We start from the raw sequence: 18,268 nt of genomic DNA on the forward strand, positions 1-18,268 counted from the left end.
CATATATGCATATTTTCCAAGGCTAATTTAGGTTTATATTTGATCAATGAGGGATTAGTGACGGCCTGAGGAAGAAAATGTATTTCTGTTATTCGAAGGCGTTTGATGAGTCTTATCAACTATGTGCTTTCATGGGCCACACTGAGCGCCAGCTCAAAATGACAAAAGAAGAAAAATAATGGAGGATTTCTTTGAGAGGTTTTCCTCCATGCCAAAGGGACAGATTTGAATAAATTCAAGTTGACATATTTAGCACAAACAAATTGTACGTTTCCTGTTTTCTTAGGTTACATACCAGCTTCTAATCATTGACCGTCTTCTAGAAGCAAGAGGGGAATCAGCATGAAATGTAAGAGAGGTTCTGTTTGGAGAGGAGGCTGTAATGAAAGGAATGATGAAAAGAAACATGAAACAGAAAGAAATGTCAGTGGGTGGTGAAAATTGTTTTTTTTTCTTTGACGGGAAGAGAGACCATGATAGAAAAAGTTTAGGTGAGGAGAAGAAAACAAGAGCAGGAGTCATGTAGACCAAAATATAGAGTAATACAGAAAGTGAAGTTAAGTATTTATGAGTTTAAAAAGTTTTAAATAAAAAAATATAAATATCTGTAAAACTGTCTGTCCTGCAGTTGTATTATTTTGTAATTGTGTAATTTCATTTGTAATATTTATTCCCTATTACATCTTTAAAACAACAGAATTTGCAAATAACTTAATATTTTTGTTTGTCTGTTTCAATATTAACTACTAGATTCTGAAAAGGTTACTTCAAACAGAAGATGTCAAATTTGGTCTTATTTAGGAGTAAACATTTCAGCTTATTAGACATTAAGTCATAATAAGTCAAAGGAGAATCCAAAATAATTAGTGAGGCAAAATGCATACACAGATTTCTTGTGCATTAATTGTCAAACAATTATCTTGTAGCCATCAATAAAATTGCTGGTAGCTGAGTGTTGATAGATATAAATAAATCAGTTTCTAGATGTGCAAAGTAGAAAATATACCGAAGTGCTACAAAATATTAATGTTTTTATTAATTCTTTTATAAATTAATTATTTTATTCTTTTATAAAAATCATTATTAAAAAAAATTAAAGTGTGGGGGGAGAGTAGTCTGAATTGGGTTCTGGAGCTGTGCCCCACCTCATACATCGCACTCATTCGCCAGCCGCGAGTGATTCCAAGCCGCGACTAGCACCACATCCACCAGGCGAGCTGCGAAATTGCTCCCCCTGGCTTCTCCTGCGAGACATGCAAGCGCTGACCAATTATTTCTGTTCACTCGCTCACCTTTGTCAGGTGATACCCTGCAAGGGTAACTATTGGCTCTTGTCTCAGACCTTCCCCGAGGTGATTGGTGGAGTGACGAGCACTCAGTTTGTGACCTCTACAACGAGCTTCCTCCCACACCAGGAAGTGAGCAGAAGATTCTTTGGCTATATAACCCTGATTTTGCAAAGAAGAGATGATTATGGTGCAAAACCGATTTTAAACGCAATGTGTCAGGAAAGACAAATAATTAACGTATTGTAATAGAGACAGTATACTTACCTTGTTCTTGCTTTATTAGTCAGTAATACTCAAAAACATAAATATTTCTGAGATTTTATGTACAGCAAAGCATGCTGGGAGCGAAAAACAGGGTCATAGACGAGTAACCTGCATAAGCTAAAATGTTCACGACTCACGCTAGCTATTGTGGAACACTATTAAACCATACACTGTGGACGCTTCGTATTAATGAAAGGGAGAAAACCAGCATGGTAATTGAGTGGACACCGCATTGGCTTCATTGTACAGTAAAAAAAAGGTACGTCACTTCGTCTGCCATGTTGTGAGTGGCAAGTTTTAACGTGACCACGGGTCACGTTCATTTTTTCTTTATTAAACATTACTATGCCTTACTATTAAGATTTAATACTATTGTTAAGTATTAAGTCTTAATAATAGTCATATATCAGTGAATTAAAATGCAAACAAGTTCAATGACTTCTAAAACCACCTAAATTTTGTGGATTTAGTTAGATTAAATATACTGCATTTAGTTAATAAGCAGAAGTTGCTTCCAAATGTTTGGGTTGTTTTCCTTGGTTCCTAATTTGTATAGTTTCTTCCTAGCAGAATAACTAATGTCTCACAGTATCATCCCATTGTGCTAGAGTTAGCTCTTGAGACTGAGAATTTATGTTTTAATGACATTTACTTGGATGATCAAACGTAACAAAAACAAGCTCTTAAAACAGAATCATCTTGAACGGGAAAAAACGCCACTTACAATGTGTCGGCGGCGTTATCGGTTATGCTTCGTGTATTTGCTTTGTATGATGAAACCACGCAACGTCACAGTTCCCATGATGCCTCACGGTTATCAACTAGTTTGTTCGTATTTTTGTACTGAAAATCATTACTGTCTTTAAAGATATAGCAAGTAACCTCTTGTATTATATCAACATAACAGAACAGTACAAGAAATTTTTTTTTGAGTGAAACCACAATAGTGAGTAGAGTCAGATTTGTGTGGTATAAAAACATCGTCATCATGCTTTTTCATCCGGGGCATTCAGAAGGTTTGCAATCTGGGCTACAAACAGAGAACCTAGTTTCTCACATACCCGCCCAGGGGAAAGTCCCCGGACCCGTGGCAGAAAGTGCCCTGGATAAACCCAGTCTCGGCCTGCGCTCCTCCACAAAGCCAAGACGTTCAGTAGAACCGAGCTTGGGGATTGCTTGTCGAATTTGTCAGCGTTAAGAGGAATGCAAACACCATGCACGAAACGCTTCAACAGAACGGGGCTCATTCTCCGAATGCACGCTTTTTTGGGATTAAAATAAAATATATTTTAAATGAGAATCCTGAGAACATAACATATTCATACAACCTTTTTTTTCTAATCTTATAAATCACACCAACCTTTTTTTAATCTTATAAAAAAATATGGGAAAAGTTCAAGAACTCAATATTTTTGCAAGCCAGTGTAAGTTTAGAAATCGTATAATGTCTCCATCTTGTGGTTGAAAAGATGATGTGCAACTTAGGCAACAGCATCCAGAAGAGTAACTCAAGTTTTATGTTTTAATCCCCATACTGTTTGTCAAAATAAATCATTAAAAAATAAAAGTCCCAGTCCACTTTATCTCTCATTTCTGTCAATCCTTGAGCTTGATAATTATTTTGAGAAAAATGCCTTATATGTTTAAGTAAATGTTGATAGTTTTAGATCCATAAAGTGTCTCTTCATGTTGCCAGAATGCTTTTCTTCCTTTTCATAATAAACTAATGAATAAAGCAGAAGTCGCTGCAGACAAAACAAGTGCATCATTATTGCCATTCAGCATTTAGATGCTGAAAATGGCCCCTGGGTGTCCATTTCCCATGGTTTCACCTTTCTCAGAAAACAATGATCCACTCTGTACCTTGCTGACGCCAGTAGAGGGAGCTCCACCCCTGCACCCTCCATCCTAATAAGCTCTGACATCAGAGCACACGCTAACACACACAGACCATACCTTCTGGCACAGGATTAGGGCAGCAAACAAAAAGCTTAAAGAGTCACGTGCCTCTACTCTCCAAATGATCCCTTCTTGTAACCCACTTCTCTTACTGAGCTCTCCCATGATTCACTCAGAGTGGGCGTAGGCACGAGCATCAGCAGCATCACTAAGTTTCAGCTCCTCCCTGCTGCATGCTGGGAGGGAGAGACTGAAAGGATCAGGGTCAGATAAATTCCAGACTGAATGACGGTGGCACTGAGTGTAAATGAGAGGACAATCGGGTGCATGAGTGTGTGAGAAGACAAATTAGGCTGGGTGATAGAGAGAGACTTGTGAGTCTGTCTGTATGTGCATGAGAGAGAGAGGCAAAGATAAATCCAGAGAGGACAGGAGTGTGTGTAAGGGAAAGAGGGACAAGAGGTAGAAGACAAGACACTCGGAAAAGGAGGGAACATGGCTGAGCCGGAGCTGAAATCGAGAAGCAGCCGGGAGAGTGTTGCTAAAGCAGGGAGCCAGGAGAAGATGGAGAGTAAGTACAGTCTGTACTCACACTCCTGGAGACGGTGCATGGTGCAGAGCTGCATTATTCCATCATGCGCTTTGATGCAACTGATGCAAGGCTAGAATGGCAGAGTTAATGTAACTGTTGTGCAGCGCTTGTGATTTCTGGGAGTGGCGATGCTAACAGGTGACAAAAATGGCAGGTGCACGTGTGTCTCTGCAGAGAAACGGTAGGCTGAGAGACATTAGGAGGAACTTCAGAAAATGATCAAAATATTTACATTTTCCACTTGTGAGAATCTAAAGTTTTAATGTGTTTCTAATCGCTGATCGTCTTCTGCTCTGCTGTCTTGACTTCACCAGCAACTGAAGCGGAGCCCAACCAAGATGGACTCATTGTGGAGCACCCAGCATCCCCATCGGACCCCATGGTCTCAGCCCCTGCTGCCACAGACCCAACTAACAGCCCGCCTGGCAAGAGTGAAAAGATCAAGCTCAAACGCAGCATCACCCTCTTCAACGGTGTGGGGATGATCATAGGCACCATCATCGGCTCGGGCATCTTTGTGACTCCAACAGGTGTGGTCAAAGAGACCGGTTCTGCTGGCCTCTCCTTGATCGTCTGGGCTGCCTGTGGAGTTGTTTCCACCATGGGAGCCTTGTGCTATGCCGAGCTGGGCACGACCATATCAAAGTCTGGAGGAGACTACACATACATCCTTGAAGTATATGGCGAACTTGCAGCCTTTCTGAAACTGTGGGTGGAGATGCTAATAATTCGTCCATCGTCCCAATATGTGGTCTCGCTGGTGTTTGCCACCTACCTTCTTAAACCCCTGTACCCAACCTGCCCTGTGCCAGACAGTGCTGCCAAGCTCATCGCCTGCGTGTGTCTTAGTGAGTAAGGCTGAACTTTTCAGATGTATTTTTCAGTCATATTTTACCTCCTTATATGGGTAAACTTGGAGACGTTTCATTCTGAATTCCTACTCATAGTTGTGTCTTTCGCTACACGTTGCAGCCTCCTTGACGTTTGTGAACTGCATCAGTGTGAGAGCAGCCACCAAGGTCCAGGACTTGTTCACAGCATCCAAATTAGTAGCTCTCATCATCATCATCCTCTTTGGCTTCATCCAGATATTCACAGGTAAGCACCCTTGAACACATGCTATGTTCTTAAGAGGTTCAGATGGTTATTTGTCACCTCAGCGCTCTCTCACTTCTTTACTAAGCCTTTCAGTTTAATGTCACTGCACAACAATTCAAATTTATAACTTGATTTTAAAACATGGGAAGTCAAGTTCAAGGAACTGAGTAAACTGGAAGAATCCCTTGATTATAAATTAAGCTTGTTAATATCAGTGGATAATTGTGAATTACTTACTGGCTCTTAATTGAGCAAGTTATTATTTTGCATTGGAGTTGCCTATAACTAACAAAAAAATAAAATAAATAAAATCAATCAAACACATTTTGATCTAAGTAGGTCAATCATTTGATTAAGGCTTGAAGTAATTCTTTAATCTTTAATTCTTTTATTTTGTCTTCTAATGATAATTAAATTGGGTATTCATATTTTATTGTGATTTATTATCTTTAGAAAAACGTCTGCTTCATTTCTAACCAGAAACAAACTTCTTGGTTGAATTAAAATATTTAAAATCTAAATATTCCAGGTGTATGAATTATTATGTGCTGCACCTATGTGATTATGTGTATATAGGTGTTGTGTACATAGACAACACCTATGGTGTTGTGTCTATGTACACAACACCATAGGTGTCTCATTTGTGTATATATATATATACACAAATATATATATTTGTGTATATATATATATATATATATATATATATATACATTTAGTTTTTTTTATATTCATTGCTCAGATTTTAACCCTGATATTTACATGTGCAGCATGAGGCATTTTTCTTTTGTCTCTAATCATGAACAAATTGTTGATGCATGCTAATGAACCCAATGAAGCAGGCTGCTGTCCTTTCAGTTTGTTAGCACAGTTGCTGAGCCTGAACACAGGGCCCGTCTGTCTGCAGCCGGCTGATTGAGTCTGGCTGTGCAGCCATGTGCGCGTGTATCTGTGTGCGGGTCTCCAGGCCGCACATGGTCATAAATCACTGCCATACCTTTCTCATTTGTACAGCGTTTATTTGATGAAGGATACGCTAGAAGATATTTTAGGATTTTTTTTAAACAGAGAAAATCACTGGCTTTTGAGCATAATTTCATGCAAGCTCCATGATGCATTGTGTGTTACTCAGAAATGAAGTAGCAAAAAAAAAAAAAAAAATTATGAAAAGGACCTGCGACAGACTGGCGACCAGTCCAGGGTGAACCCCGCCTCTCGCCCGGAACGTTAGCTGGAGATAGGCACCAGCAACCCTCCCGACCCCACTAAGGGACAAGGGTGTAAAGAAAATGGATGAATGGATGAAAAGGACACGCGGGAATAGAATGTGACATCTGCTTCTTTCCCTCCTTTTGGAAGGCCACACCCAGTGGCATTGTTTCCCCTTCGTCCCCTGCCCGCCCTCAGTGAGTTACCATAGTAACGAGGTGGAAAAGCCTACACTGCTGAGTACATGACAGAAGGCCTGAAGGGGCAAATAATGTGGGCTTAAGGCCCAGTTAAGTTATTAACATCTGAAAGCACCAGGTAGAGTGGAGTCACGCCCAGTGAGAATACAAACTCACATTCTAATAGTGCTACACTGATTCAATAAATGTATGTTTTTCCTTCACAGACTAAAGTTTATTTATCATATTTATAATTCTGCTGGCATTTAAATGTCACCTGAACTGAAGTTCCCTTCGCTTTCCCCACTTCTAAGGAGATGCTGGCTGAAAATATCAGGTTGTCAACAGGCAGTCTTCCAACAGGCTGGTGTTGGTGGAAGAAATTAAAAAGTATCAGGAGTGTAAGAGAATATCTAACCAGATGTGTAAGGACACTGAAGTGATGTGAGCAAACTATATCTTGAGGTATGATTCAGTTAATAATACTAGCTTAAAATAACTCCCATGCTTGTGTTTCTCAGCAACAGCATTGCCTCAGTTTTTTTCCCCTAGCCTTTACATTCTGTAGTTGTATATGAGAAGGAAAGGCACTTATGGTCAAATAATCACTAGTAATAAAGCTCTGTCTTCAGGAAAGCTTGTAAACACACACACACACACACACACACACACACACACACACACACACACACACACACACACACACACACACACACACACACACACACACACACACACACACACACAGGCATGCACACGCACACACATGCACACTACGTAAATATTTTTCCTAAATTGTTGCCACATGGCAAAAAATAAATAAATCAGCTAATAATCAACCCCACATCTTTTAAGGAAATGGTTTGTTAGAGATTTCTTCCTCGCCCTACTGACCGGTTGTGCTGCAATGCTACTTGTACAAACCAGAAACAAGTGTCAATGTTAATTTTATTTTTTTTTATTTTTTCTAAATTTTGTCAGCATATACCCCTTTCAGAAATGTACTTGCTGATGTCTCTGTGGTTTCTGTTAAGTTGCTTTGTCCCTCTGCCACCACAAGGGGAGCCCAAGCCGATATTACTGATTTCTAGCTCCATATTTGTCAATAAACAACACAGAGTTTCTGTTTTAGTCGTTCCTCATATAACTTTTTGTGTGTGCACACAGGTGATGTGCCGTATTTGACACCAGAAAAGGCATTTGAAGGCAGTAAAATGGGAGTGGACAACATTGTGTTGGCGTTGTACAGTGGCCTCTTTGCTTTTGGTGGCTGGTGAGACTTTGAAATATCTGTTTATCATTAATTTCTTACTTGCTCATTAAAACACCTTAACCCTTTTTTTTTTGTTTCTCCACAGGAACTACCTGAACTATGTTACTGAGGAGATGATCAATCCAGAGAGGTGACTTAAAAGTGATGCAGGTTGATTTCAGTATTTTACAGACTCTTGTGGGAATATTACAGCAATGGCATGACTGCCCCCATCTACGAATAAGCTTGTCTACCGTCAGATGACTGCATGGCGATAGAGTACAATGACACATGAAAGCTGAGCGGAAATAAAAATATTGGATCGCATGAAATCGAACGCCACATTTACTCTATGAAGTGAAGAAATCTTTCCTGTTATAAAAACTCTGGCTTTGCTGTACTGTTGTTTAATGATTATTGGTCTCTCCCCACAGAAATTTGCCCTTAGCCATTATCATATCAATGCCTATAGTCACAGTGGTATACGTTCTGACCAACCTGGCTTACTTCACCACCATCTCTCCTCAAGTCATGGTTGAGTCTGAGGCGGTTGCTGTGGTAAGTGTGATTTCCTTCAGTTCATGACAATCTACAACAAAACTTTCACGTCTGCATGTGTCTTTGTCCTCATGGGCTGATGCAGAGCTTTGGAGAGTACCACCTTGGCGTGATGGCCTGGTTGATTCCTGTCTTTGTGGGACTTTCCTGCTTCGGAGCCGTCAATGGATCTCTATTTACATCAGCACGGTGATTAAACCACAACAAGGAGATGTTTTTATTTATTTTTTGTTCCTTAGACCTGGGGGTGGAAATGGAAATGTTATCTGCTTCAGTGGAAAATAACTGCCTGTCTCCCAACTAGGCTGTTCTACGCTGGAGCCAGAGAAGGTCAACTCCCTGCTGCTCTGGGACTGGTTCATACAGACTTGTTTACACCTGTGCCATCACTAATCTTTACAGTAAGGCTGAACAGGCTCCAACTCTTTTTCATTCTTTGTTGATGTTTTTTTTTTTACATTCAGATTTGCTCAGCAACTTAAACACTGATAGAAAGGTCAACTACTTACTCCTGCTTGAGTCTATATGCTATTTGGCACAAACAGCATCACACTGCCTCCAGCAAAAACAGTTTGGTATGGTGGAGAGGGTTTGGTAAGTTTTTCATGGGTGCAACCCACAGACCCAGCCCTGAACCACAACCCACAATCGAGGGATCACTTAAAGAGAAATAAACAGGCGTTCTACTGGTATGAGATTCTTAAGGGTCTCTTCATTCTTGAGAAGTCTGCAAAAGTACGGAATTGGATATTATTTTATTTTTTCTGTTATGAAAACTTCAGACTTAAAAAAACCAACTTGTTTCTTAAAAGAGCATTGACAAAAAAATCTTGATAAATTGTTTGTATTTTATGTTGAATTGTATTAAATCGCATGCTTTGATGTGGGCTTCAGACCGTGATTATCAAAAAGTTATTTTGTTTTTTGAGCTATTAAATTAAATGTATCATTCAAAGATAAAACAAAGTTAATTCAGGACTTTTGTGGATACTGGAAAATGGAACCTGTGGTTCTGAAACAGGGCCTGGTTGATGTGAATGATTAAAACTGCTATTTTTAAAAGTACCTGTCTTCACATTCTCTACTTTAAAAAATCTCCTTTACTATTTGAAATATTAGTTCGTACCTAAATAGCAATAAAATGCCCTGTACCACACTTCAAGTTTAGCAAACCCCAGAAAAAGTCAAAGTCTAGATAAGTGGACGCTTGAAACTAAAGGAAATGTGTGGTAAGCTGGGATTTATTACCAACCAGCATTGTTACAACAACGACAACAAACTCTGCTAAACGCATATTTCTTTACTTTTTGTGCTAAGTTTATACTCATGTCAAAGAGAACAACCGGTGCTGTGATTTTTGTGCTTTTCAACAGTGCCTCCTGTCCATGATGTACGCCATCTCCCAGGACATCTTCTCAGTCATTAATCTCTTCAGCTTCTTCACCTGGCTGTGCGTCGGCATGGCGATTGCCGGTCTGGTGTGGCTGCGCATCACCAAGCCCGATCTGAGAAGGCCTATTAAGGTACAGCCTGAACAATGTTGATTTCCACTGGTCACCTTTTTTAGGGGGGGGCTAAATCCAAATAAAAGACCATGAGCCCACTTGAATCTCAGGAAGATTCTTTTGTCTTCTCAAAAACATCAACATGTCGGCAGGGACTGGACTATTTTTGTTTTATTTTCAGTGAAAGCACCATTGTATCCCTGCTCCTATTGTGAGTCGGAAGTGGAACCACGCTGTGTTTCCACGCTGTGTTTCCACGATAGGCGGGCGTGGCAACCGAATGAATGCGCCGTTCTTTGTTGCCCTTTTATTGTGGGAATGTAACCTTGACGGTCGCCTTTCATCTTCCGTTTGAGGCAGAGTGATCTCAGCCCATTTGTTTTACAAAGTAATCTACACACAGGAAATGAACAGGGATCCCAGCTTTATTTCTAAGCTAATTATGAAACAAGACTTTAAGTTGTTGTTTTTTGTGTGTGTTTCGGTTCAGAACGCCTGTCAGAAAACAAGATTTAATTGCCTCGGTTCTTGACATCTCAGTTAATGTCAAGTAATCCATATTACTTGACATAATCCATAATCCATATAATATTATTTAATATCACATTAGCTGGTTGTGGAAATTATTATTTATAAATCTTAAGGTCTGGTATTAGGAAGAAATAGCAGAACTAAAAGGGTGAATGTGTAAAGTTGTCTTGCCATCGTTGGTTTCAACCAAATCTGTTGTTATGTATTAAGTTTGTAAGTCAGGCGACATCAACCTTCTACCTCGCACCTTCTCGTATTTGTACAATTAACAGCTTTTTCATTCATTTTCCCTCTCCAGGTGTATCTTTTCATCCCGGTGACGTTTGTTTTGGGCTGCGTTTTCATGATCGTCGTGTCTTTCTGGGCGGCTCCGTTTGAGAGCCTGGTGGGCAGCAGCATCATTCTCACGGGCATTCCTGCGTATCTGCTCGGCTACAAGTGGAAGAAACCCCATATGATCAAGAAGATGCTGGGTAGGTGACGTTCTGAGTTTGCTTATTTTAAAATGATGCCTTTGTTTTTGTCCAGACCGGGCCGAAGAGGTCTCTCCTGTGGTTTGTTATGAAATTGAGCATACCTGTACCCGCTGTTCTGCTTTATTGTTTTGCCCAATGGGTAGCAATGGTGTGAGGCAATGTTTTCTTGATTTTCAGAATTGTGGCTAAACAATATGTGTAATACGATGGATTGTTTTTTTGTCACAGAAATCTTCACAATGTTCTGTCAGAAGATCTTCATGTCGGTTCCTGAGGAGAAGGAGAAACACGAGGAGGCTGAGTGACGCCTGGTAAACCGAGCAACAGTCTTCAGATGTTTACATTAATTTTGAGCACATTCCTTTTTCAAATTTACTTTACAAGTTGAAGCTAAAGTGAAAACAAAAACTACACATTTACAACGAGGCCTTGTGGAGTGCGCTTGTGTACAACATATAAAAGCATATTTTGCGACTCCTGCTGGCAGTTCAAAATGCCTGCTGGTCACATTTCAAGCAGGATTTCAGATTTGTTCCTGCAGCTTTTACCCTGAAAGGTTTTGACAGTCTTGTGACGTGTAATGCTGGGACATGCTTTCTTCTAAAAATGTGAATAGCTGCAGTGGATATATGATTATGCTGCAAACACAGTATAAGAAAATGCTGTAAATCTACTGGCTTCCAGGTTTGCTGTCCACCGACGAGCAAAGAAAAGAATTACAGAAGACGGGTTTGATTGTTTTAACTTTGTCTGCCATTAATGATAAAACTTTACCTAGTACTGAGTAGTTTACACTTCTTCAGAAAGTGAAGACATGTGAGGTAAAACTGAGGGTTCAGCAGTAGACGCAGTTGTATTTCTGTATTTAACATGCTGCTAGCGTACAGTGGCTCTCAAAGGTCTGCAAGGGCTGAACAATAATAGGAAAACAGCTTTTCAATATTACAGTTGAATAGTGCATTGATAATATTGAATGCAATTGCTAGATTACCCCTATTTTCTTTTTTTTCCGTTATCGCCATGTTTCCCACTCTCTCTGAGCTTCAACAGAGGATGTGTGGGTAAAAGACAGCAACAGTCAGTGTTGTGGTCAAGACCACCTAACCCGAGACCAAGACAAGACCAAAACTTTTAGGGTCCGAGACCAAGTCGAGACCAAGACCGAGGGAAGTCGAGACCGAGTCAAGACCAAGACCAGCGGCCTACGTTAAATGACACGATAAAATGTGAAATATGATCAAAATTGCTTCTCAAATTGATCTGAAAGATCCATATTCCCATAAAAACACCTAGATATTAAATACTTAATAAATTTTACCAATATTAAAATGAAGTGCTTCCATCTTTGTGCTACAATCCGCGGTGGTCTCGTGCCATCCCTAAAAAGATAAACACCCTGGGTGTTTGCCCATATTGCTCATGTCAGAAGCCATCACTGTCTGCACCATTACACATAGCAATTGAGGCAATGCCCTGACGGTAAATGACGCTCAACTATGAACACTGACCAAGGAGCAACAAAGAAGTAACCAAGCACAAGGCGCTCAAAGCACAAGGCGCTCACCATGACTGTTTTCACTCTCTCTCCCGCTACATGAACAGGTAGTCTGACACCGTGGCAGACATTACACCTGCCACTTTGAACAAAAACAGTCATAGAGCAATGTGCATGCTCTGTGTACTCTTTTGTTCTTGTGTTTTATTTATTTGTTAATTAAAAAAAATATCAATGTACATGATTAAATAAAATAATGATAGCTACTACTGCAGTGTACGCAAAGCATTACAAGAAAAAAGAACGGCTCTCAGTGACACTCCAGTCCTATTTTCTAAGTAAAGAGCCATTCAGAAGAATCAGACTGTTCCTGAATGTCACATCACTATATTGCAGACTTTTGGACACAGCGTTGTCCCATATATGCGATAAGTCAGTCAACATCTCCGCATAATAATTCAGCACAGTGAGGGACAACTTTTTTTCCATCACAAATGCTTACGTGTCTCTGTATAGCTAGCTTTGCTAACATCATGTCAATGGAGCTGACCTTTCTTTGAGCTTCTTTTCTAAGTGACGAAAAGAATTAGACGTAGTCCCCACCGTCAGTGAAAGCGAAGCGCTGCTGAGTTGGCTGTGGCCATCGGATTTCTTATAATTTATGCAGTGCAATTCTATTTCTGACGATTAGACCGACATCTTCTGCCGCTCAGAGGAAACCACTGCGCTTGTCTCAGAGTCGCGTGCGAGTGAAAGGTGGGGGAGGGGGAGTAACAGAAACACGTTATTGCTTGGATTTTAATTGGTGCGTTTTGCATCCACTGAAAACAAAGATGTTAACAAATAAACTGGACAGTTTGCTGTACACTTAGTGATATTTTCACAGTTGCAGTCTCGACTGGTCTTGAAATAAAATGCCGAGTACTCAGCGCCCGAGTCCGAGACGAGACCGAGACCATCAAAAAATGGTCTCGAGACCAAGACCGATTTCGAGTACTACAACACTGGCAACAGCCTGTCAAATTGTCCAGATAGGTTATTGGTGAGCAGTGTCGTCTGTATCCTGCTCACCTAGACCACCCATCATTGCATCAAAACAACATTTTGAAGTTGCAGTATTGCACATATTGATACTTTGATAACAACCGGGACTCCAATATATTGTGCAGCTTTACAACACACCCCTATAAATTGTCCATTATTTTCTGCAATGAGATCCTAATACAGCAGCTTCAAAATTTTAACACCTTTAAAGGTTCTTCAGCAAAGTCTAAGTTTGGGGTTGTTTACATTTGGGCAACCAGGTTATTGTAGCTTTATTTTCTTTTTTATTTGTTTTCCAGTAGAGCGCTGCAGGATATTTTACATTAAATATAAAAAAATAATAATTTTAGCAGAGCTGTTTGCACTTTTCAAAGCCACTGTATGATGTCACTATTATAAGAGGACTATTGGCAGCACAGCATTTCACCCATATTAACATTTATGTTAAGCAGCTTTTGATTGAAACAGCATTTTGCAATCATTCCTACAATGACTCAGTAACTTATTTTAAAGCACAGTTTCTAGACACACAATAAAACAAGATTTTCAATATATTGTGTAGTAGGAGAACTTCTATTAGGGTAGTCTGTTTTTTTATGATTTTCTATGATTTCTACTCCTCCACTGTAATTATAAAAAGATGATAGAGAAACCAGCTTCTGTTGTTGTAAAGCACTAGTAGCAGAAAGGACGGACCAGATAGCTCTGTAGTGGTTGTGTTAGTGTTTGCATTGGACGTTTTTGTCATTTGTGCCAGCCTTGTCAATGCTGATATTTAATATTTTTTGTGACACTCTCAGACCAAACTGAATGTTTAATGAAGCCAGAGACGCAGCCCCCACAAAAACCCAAAGAGAGAGAAAGAGAGAGAGAGAGAGAGAGAGAGAGAGAGAGAGAGAGAGAGAGAGAGAGAGAGAGAGCAGAGCATTCCCTGAAGCAGGAAAAACTGAGTCCTGCATAAAAAAAAGTTTTAAAAATTTACTCTGAATTTTGATATTTCAGTACACAATGGCTGAAGGAACGAAAAACAGGGAAATGTGTGCCATTTTACCAGCATTTTTATTCCAGTAAGTCTTAGAATTTCTTGAGAATTTCTTTTATTCTCTACTTATCTTTTTTGTTGTAATAGTAATTCAATTTCTTTCTTCTTTTTTTTAAATAAAATCAACAGACACTTAATATAATTATTATAGTACATAAAAACATTTCACACTCATGCCACGTCCATAACAGCAATGAGCACACCAAAAAATAGCACAAAGGTTAAATATGGATTCCCTCTTTATCGATCGACCTCAAATGAGGATGGATGCGTTCTGTAAGCCTCATCATATGTTTTATGTTGTGCACACAATACTGTATATGTATAAAACATTACTATATTACGTAATCACATTTGCCAGGTAAAATGTCATGAAAAAAAAAAAAGAAAACGTGTATTTTTAATCTTAAAAGTGAGAGTACCTATTATATCTGTTGTATCTCAGTGACCATGGCAGGTACATGTAACAATAAAAGTATTTTCTTCAATGTTTGAATTGCCTGTGTTCTGTATAACAAAACGATGAACATTTAACAGCTTTCCTTCCGGAAAAATTATTTAAGTCACTGGGCTGCGTGAATAAATGCAGAACTCAGACATGTTAGCATCAGTGAACAAAAGGCCGGCTGCGGACTCACTGCAGTCTGCCGTTTCAGACAGAGCAGGCTACCTCCGAACACAAGAACAGCTTTGATCCAAATGAGGATATCACGGGGCAATTTTCTCAAAATGCAGTTCAGTGTTGTTATCTGCCGAGCCATCAAGTGGCTGGGTAGTGATCTCGATGAAAAGCCCATCTTTTTCCTGTTTGTCTTGTTGTGCCTGTTGGCTTTCTGACAATGGAGCCACTGAAACCTGGGCCGTCTGGGGAGTTCATATCTGTCTGAGGAGGAAATGAAAGCCTCTGAAGGCTGCAGATGGAAACAGTATCAGAGCTGGTGGATGCAATATTAGTGATGGGAGATTGGATAGACAAAAACCGAGAAGAAAAAAAACTAATATTGTTTGACTGGGGTGATATATTTTGAGTAGGAAAGCTAAGGAAAGTAACATTTTATATAATATTTTGTAACACTTTTATAAAATACACAGTGTAGTTAAGTTATTAATATTTAATCTTATTGGGATTAAATCTTTGCAAAAGAAAGTAGTTGAAGTTAGGATTGCTCAGATTAGGATGCCATAGCATAAACTGCCTGTCTGTGTGATTTTCAGATTTCACTTTAAGTTATCAGAAAGCTTCCTGTCTGTTTAAGACACTAATAGTTAGTATTGTTGACACGCAATGTAGCAAACATTGTTCATAACCATGCAAAGTAATGTGTAACAAATTAGCATATAAAAAACTCAAACTTTTTATGTAAATTAAAAAAAGAAGCATTTTTGCTTTTCAGACATTGGTAAAACACTAAAATTAGTCTGGTGTATTAGTTTTGGGGAAGAAAATGGTCATACTGTAATTGTTGTAATCATTTAACTTTACCAGCAGATGGCGATAGAGTCAAATTAATATGGGCATTCTACACGCTGACCCTGTCTTCTCACTCATTGCTTACAACCTAAATGGTTTTTACATAATTCAGTTCAATATAACGTTGGGATATCGGATCACGCAGCGAAATAACTTTTTGTTCCACAACAGTGTAAGACAGATTGGGTTCACCCAATAAAAATACAAATTCATTAAGGTCATAAAGGGCATATAAAATCCACCCAACAAGCCAAATATATGATTGGAATGTAGATTTTGCATGCAATGCACTTGAAACATTAATATCCTACCCAACATTTCATCCAAGCGCTTGTTTGTGGTTGTTGTTTTGGGAAGCACTTTATCTTAGTAACACTTTATGAAAGCTGAAAAACACGTAGCATGAAAAATTCTTATTCATGCTACATATTGATCAAAGCAGCAACCTTTTTCACTTACAATTTCCAAACCGTTATTAGTGGACTACTTTGATAAAAACTCAACTGGGTCAGCAGCAATAAGATATTAGAAAATATCCGATAACGACTGATTAAAAGTTAATATTCTACTAAAATGTATATTCATTGGCGGTAAGTTCATGGTCAATTTGTATTCCTTAACATACAGTGATACCCTATAAAACAATTGTTGTTATGAAGACAATTACAATTCAAAATATTGCACATTTTCAGTGCAGACCTACCAAAAAATGGTCAGAAATCTAAACTGATGGACCAGGGAAGGCAAGTAATAATTAGCAAATCAAACGAGAACCTCAGGTTTCTCTGGAGGATCAGCAAATATTGACAGCTCTGGTAGGAGACTGTGTCGAAAGGATATTTATCTGCTTTGCATTCTGCAAATCTGGCCATTATGAATGACGGAGAAGACAGGACATCATTGTTAAAAGAAAGCCATTAAAGGCTGGTTTGCAACTCGACCACAAGCCAACAAACAGCAAATGCGTAAGAAGCCCAGATACGGCCAGATGTAGGAAAAATTTTACTTCCAGGATAACCGGCTAAATAGATGTTTACCTATTTGCAAGACAACTAGCTAACTGTACAGCCAGAGCTAAGGAATGATATAGATCAAAGCAGTGGATTTGAAATGCTGGTTGAGACATGGCTTAAATTGTTTTCAACAGCAAAATGTGGTTTTCTTATTGGCAAAAACCTTTTAAAACCATTTGTTTTTTTCCTCACACTCCATTCAATTTGACCTTAGCATTACAGAGCATTCAAATAAAATACATACACATTTATCATTCTAATTTTACTTTCTGGCATGCAAAACTCCCTCTATGAAACTGTCTATAAATCACCTCTGGGGGGCACTGCATCATCATCATCATCGTCATCCTCGGCGTAGACGTACATTCAGCGGGGAAGAAGGTGGTGCATGTTTTGAGGGGGGGTAGGGATGATAGATTCCATTTCTATTCTACCTTTAATCCAACTGTGAAATTCAAAACTAAAAGGCAGCTGCTTTTTTTTTTTCTACCAAAGTAGTTCTCTGTAAGGCTGTGTACTGCATCAGTAACCCAGAGTTTCATCATCACACCTTTAGCAGAAGAAGAAGAAGAAAAAGAAGAAGAAAAACATGGTCAGCTGGTAGAATATATATGACCTGCTAGAACTATATTGATCTATCCTGTATGTAGAGTAAACAAAAATCAATCTACCCATAATTAAAGGGAAAAAAAGATAAACAAGACATTAAAAAGGTCAAAGTGCATTAAGTAAAGCCTAAAAACTGCAACTAATGAGCCACGTGACAGCAGCTACAGTAACTTCTGCAACATCAAAGATAATCCTCCTAATTAACCTCGGATACACGCATGGAGAGGAGCACTGGGGGGGCGGTGGTGGTGGTGTCGGGTTGTGGGCAAAACGATGTTCACAGGCGACTGCAGATCTCCGACTGCTTGCCATAAGAACAAATTAATTTTTTTAAGATGCAATAATGTGAGATGATGAAAATAAGAGACATGAAAATCCACTTTTCCACTTTAAACATTTTATTACAGACAAAGGAAAACAAAAAAAAAGAAGTATTTGTGACACAAAAATGAAGCTAATGTTGGTACATGTATGTGAGAAGTGTACCAACGACAAATTCAGAAAATATTTATTATTCTAAAAATAAAGTTGTTGGTTCAATAATAATAATAGTAATAATATTAATAGTAATAATAATAATATAATGCACCCTGATGCAAAATAGGCCAAAATGTTACTTCATATTGTCCATAAATACATGTAAAACCTGCAAAGAATTAAATAAAATGACCAAATTATAAAACATTATGGTATCCGACAGAACAAAATGGGGCTCTTTCGTCACTGGCTTTACAAATTAAAG

General features: G+C 39.0%; 1 protein-coding gene across 1 annotated transcript; it reads left to right on the forward strand.

Annotated features, from left to right (window-relative positions):
• The first annotated feature begins 3,548 nt into the window (after positions 1-3,548).
• LOC103481163 (large neutral amino acids transporter small subunit 1-like) lies at positions 3,549-14,921 on the forward strand. Its single transcript, XM_008436463.3, has 11 exons — positions 3,549-4,023; positions 4,359-4,892; positions 5,017-5,142; positions 7,698-7,803; positions 7,889-7,933; positions 8,217-8,340; positions 8,426-8,529; positions 8,645-8,741; positions 9,714-9,863; positions 10,675-10,849; positions 11,081-14,921. Exons 1-11 carry the CDS (start codon positions 3,948-3,950, stop codon positions 11,155-11,157), a joined length of 1,614 nt encoding a protein of 537 aa, XP_008434685.2. The 5' UTR covers positions 3,549-3,947; the 3' UTR covers positions 11,158-14,921.
• Positions 14,922-18,268: the final 3,347 nt, after the last annotated feature.

The sequence above is a fragment of the Poecilia reticulata genome, chromosome 7 (genome assembly GCF_904066995.2).
Source record: "Poecilia reticulata chromosome 7, P_reticulata-male-v2, whole genome shotgun sequence".
Lineage (NCBI taxonomy): Eukaryota > Metazoa > Chordata > Actinopteri > Cyprinodontiformes > Poeciliidae > Poecilia > Poecilia reticulata.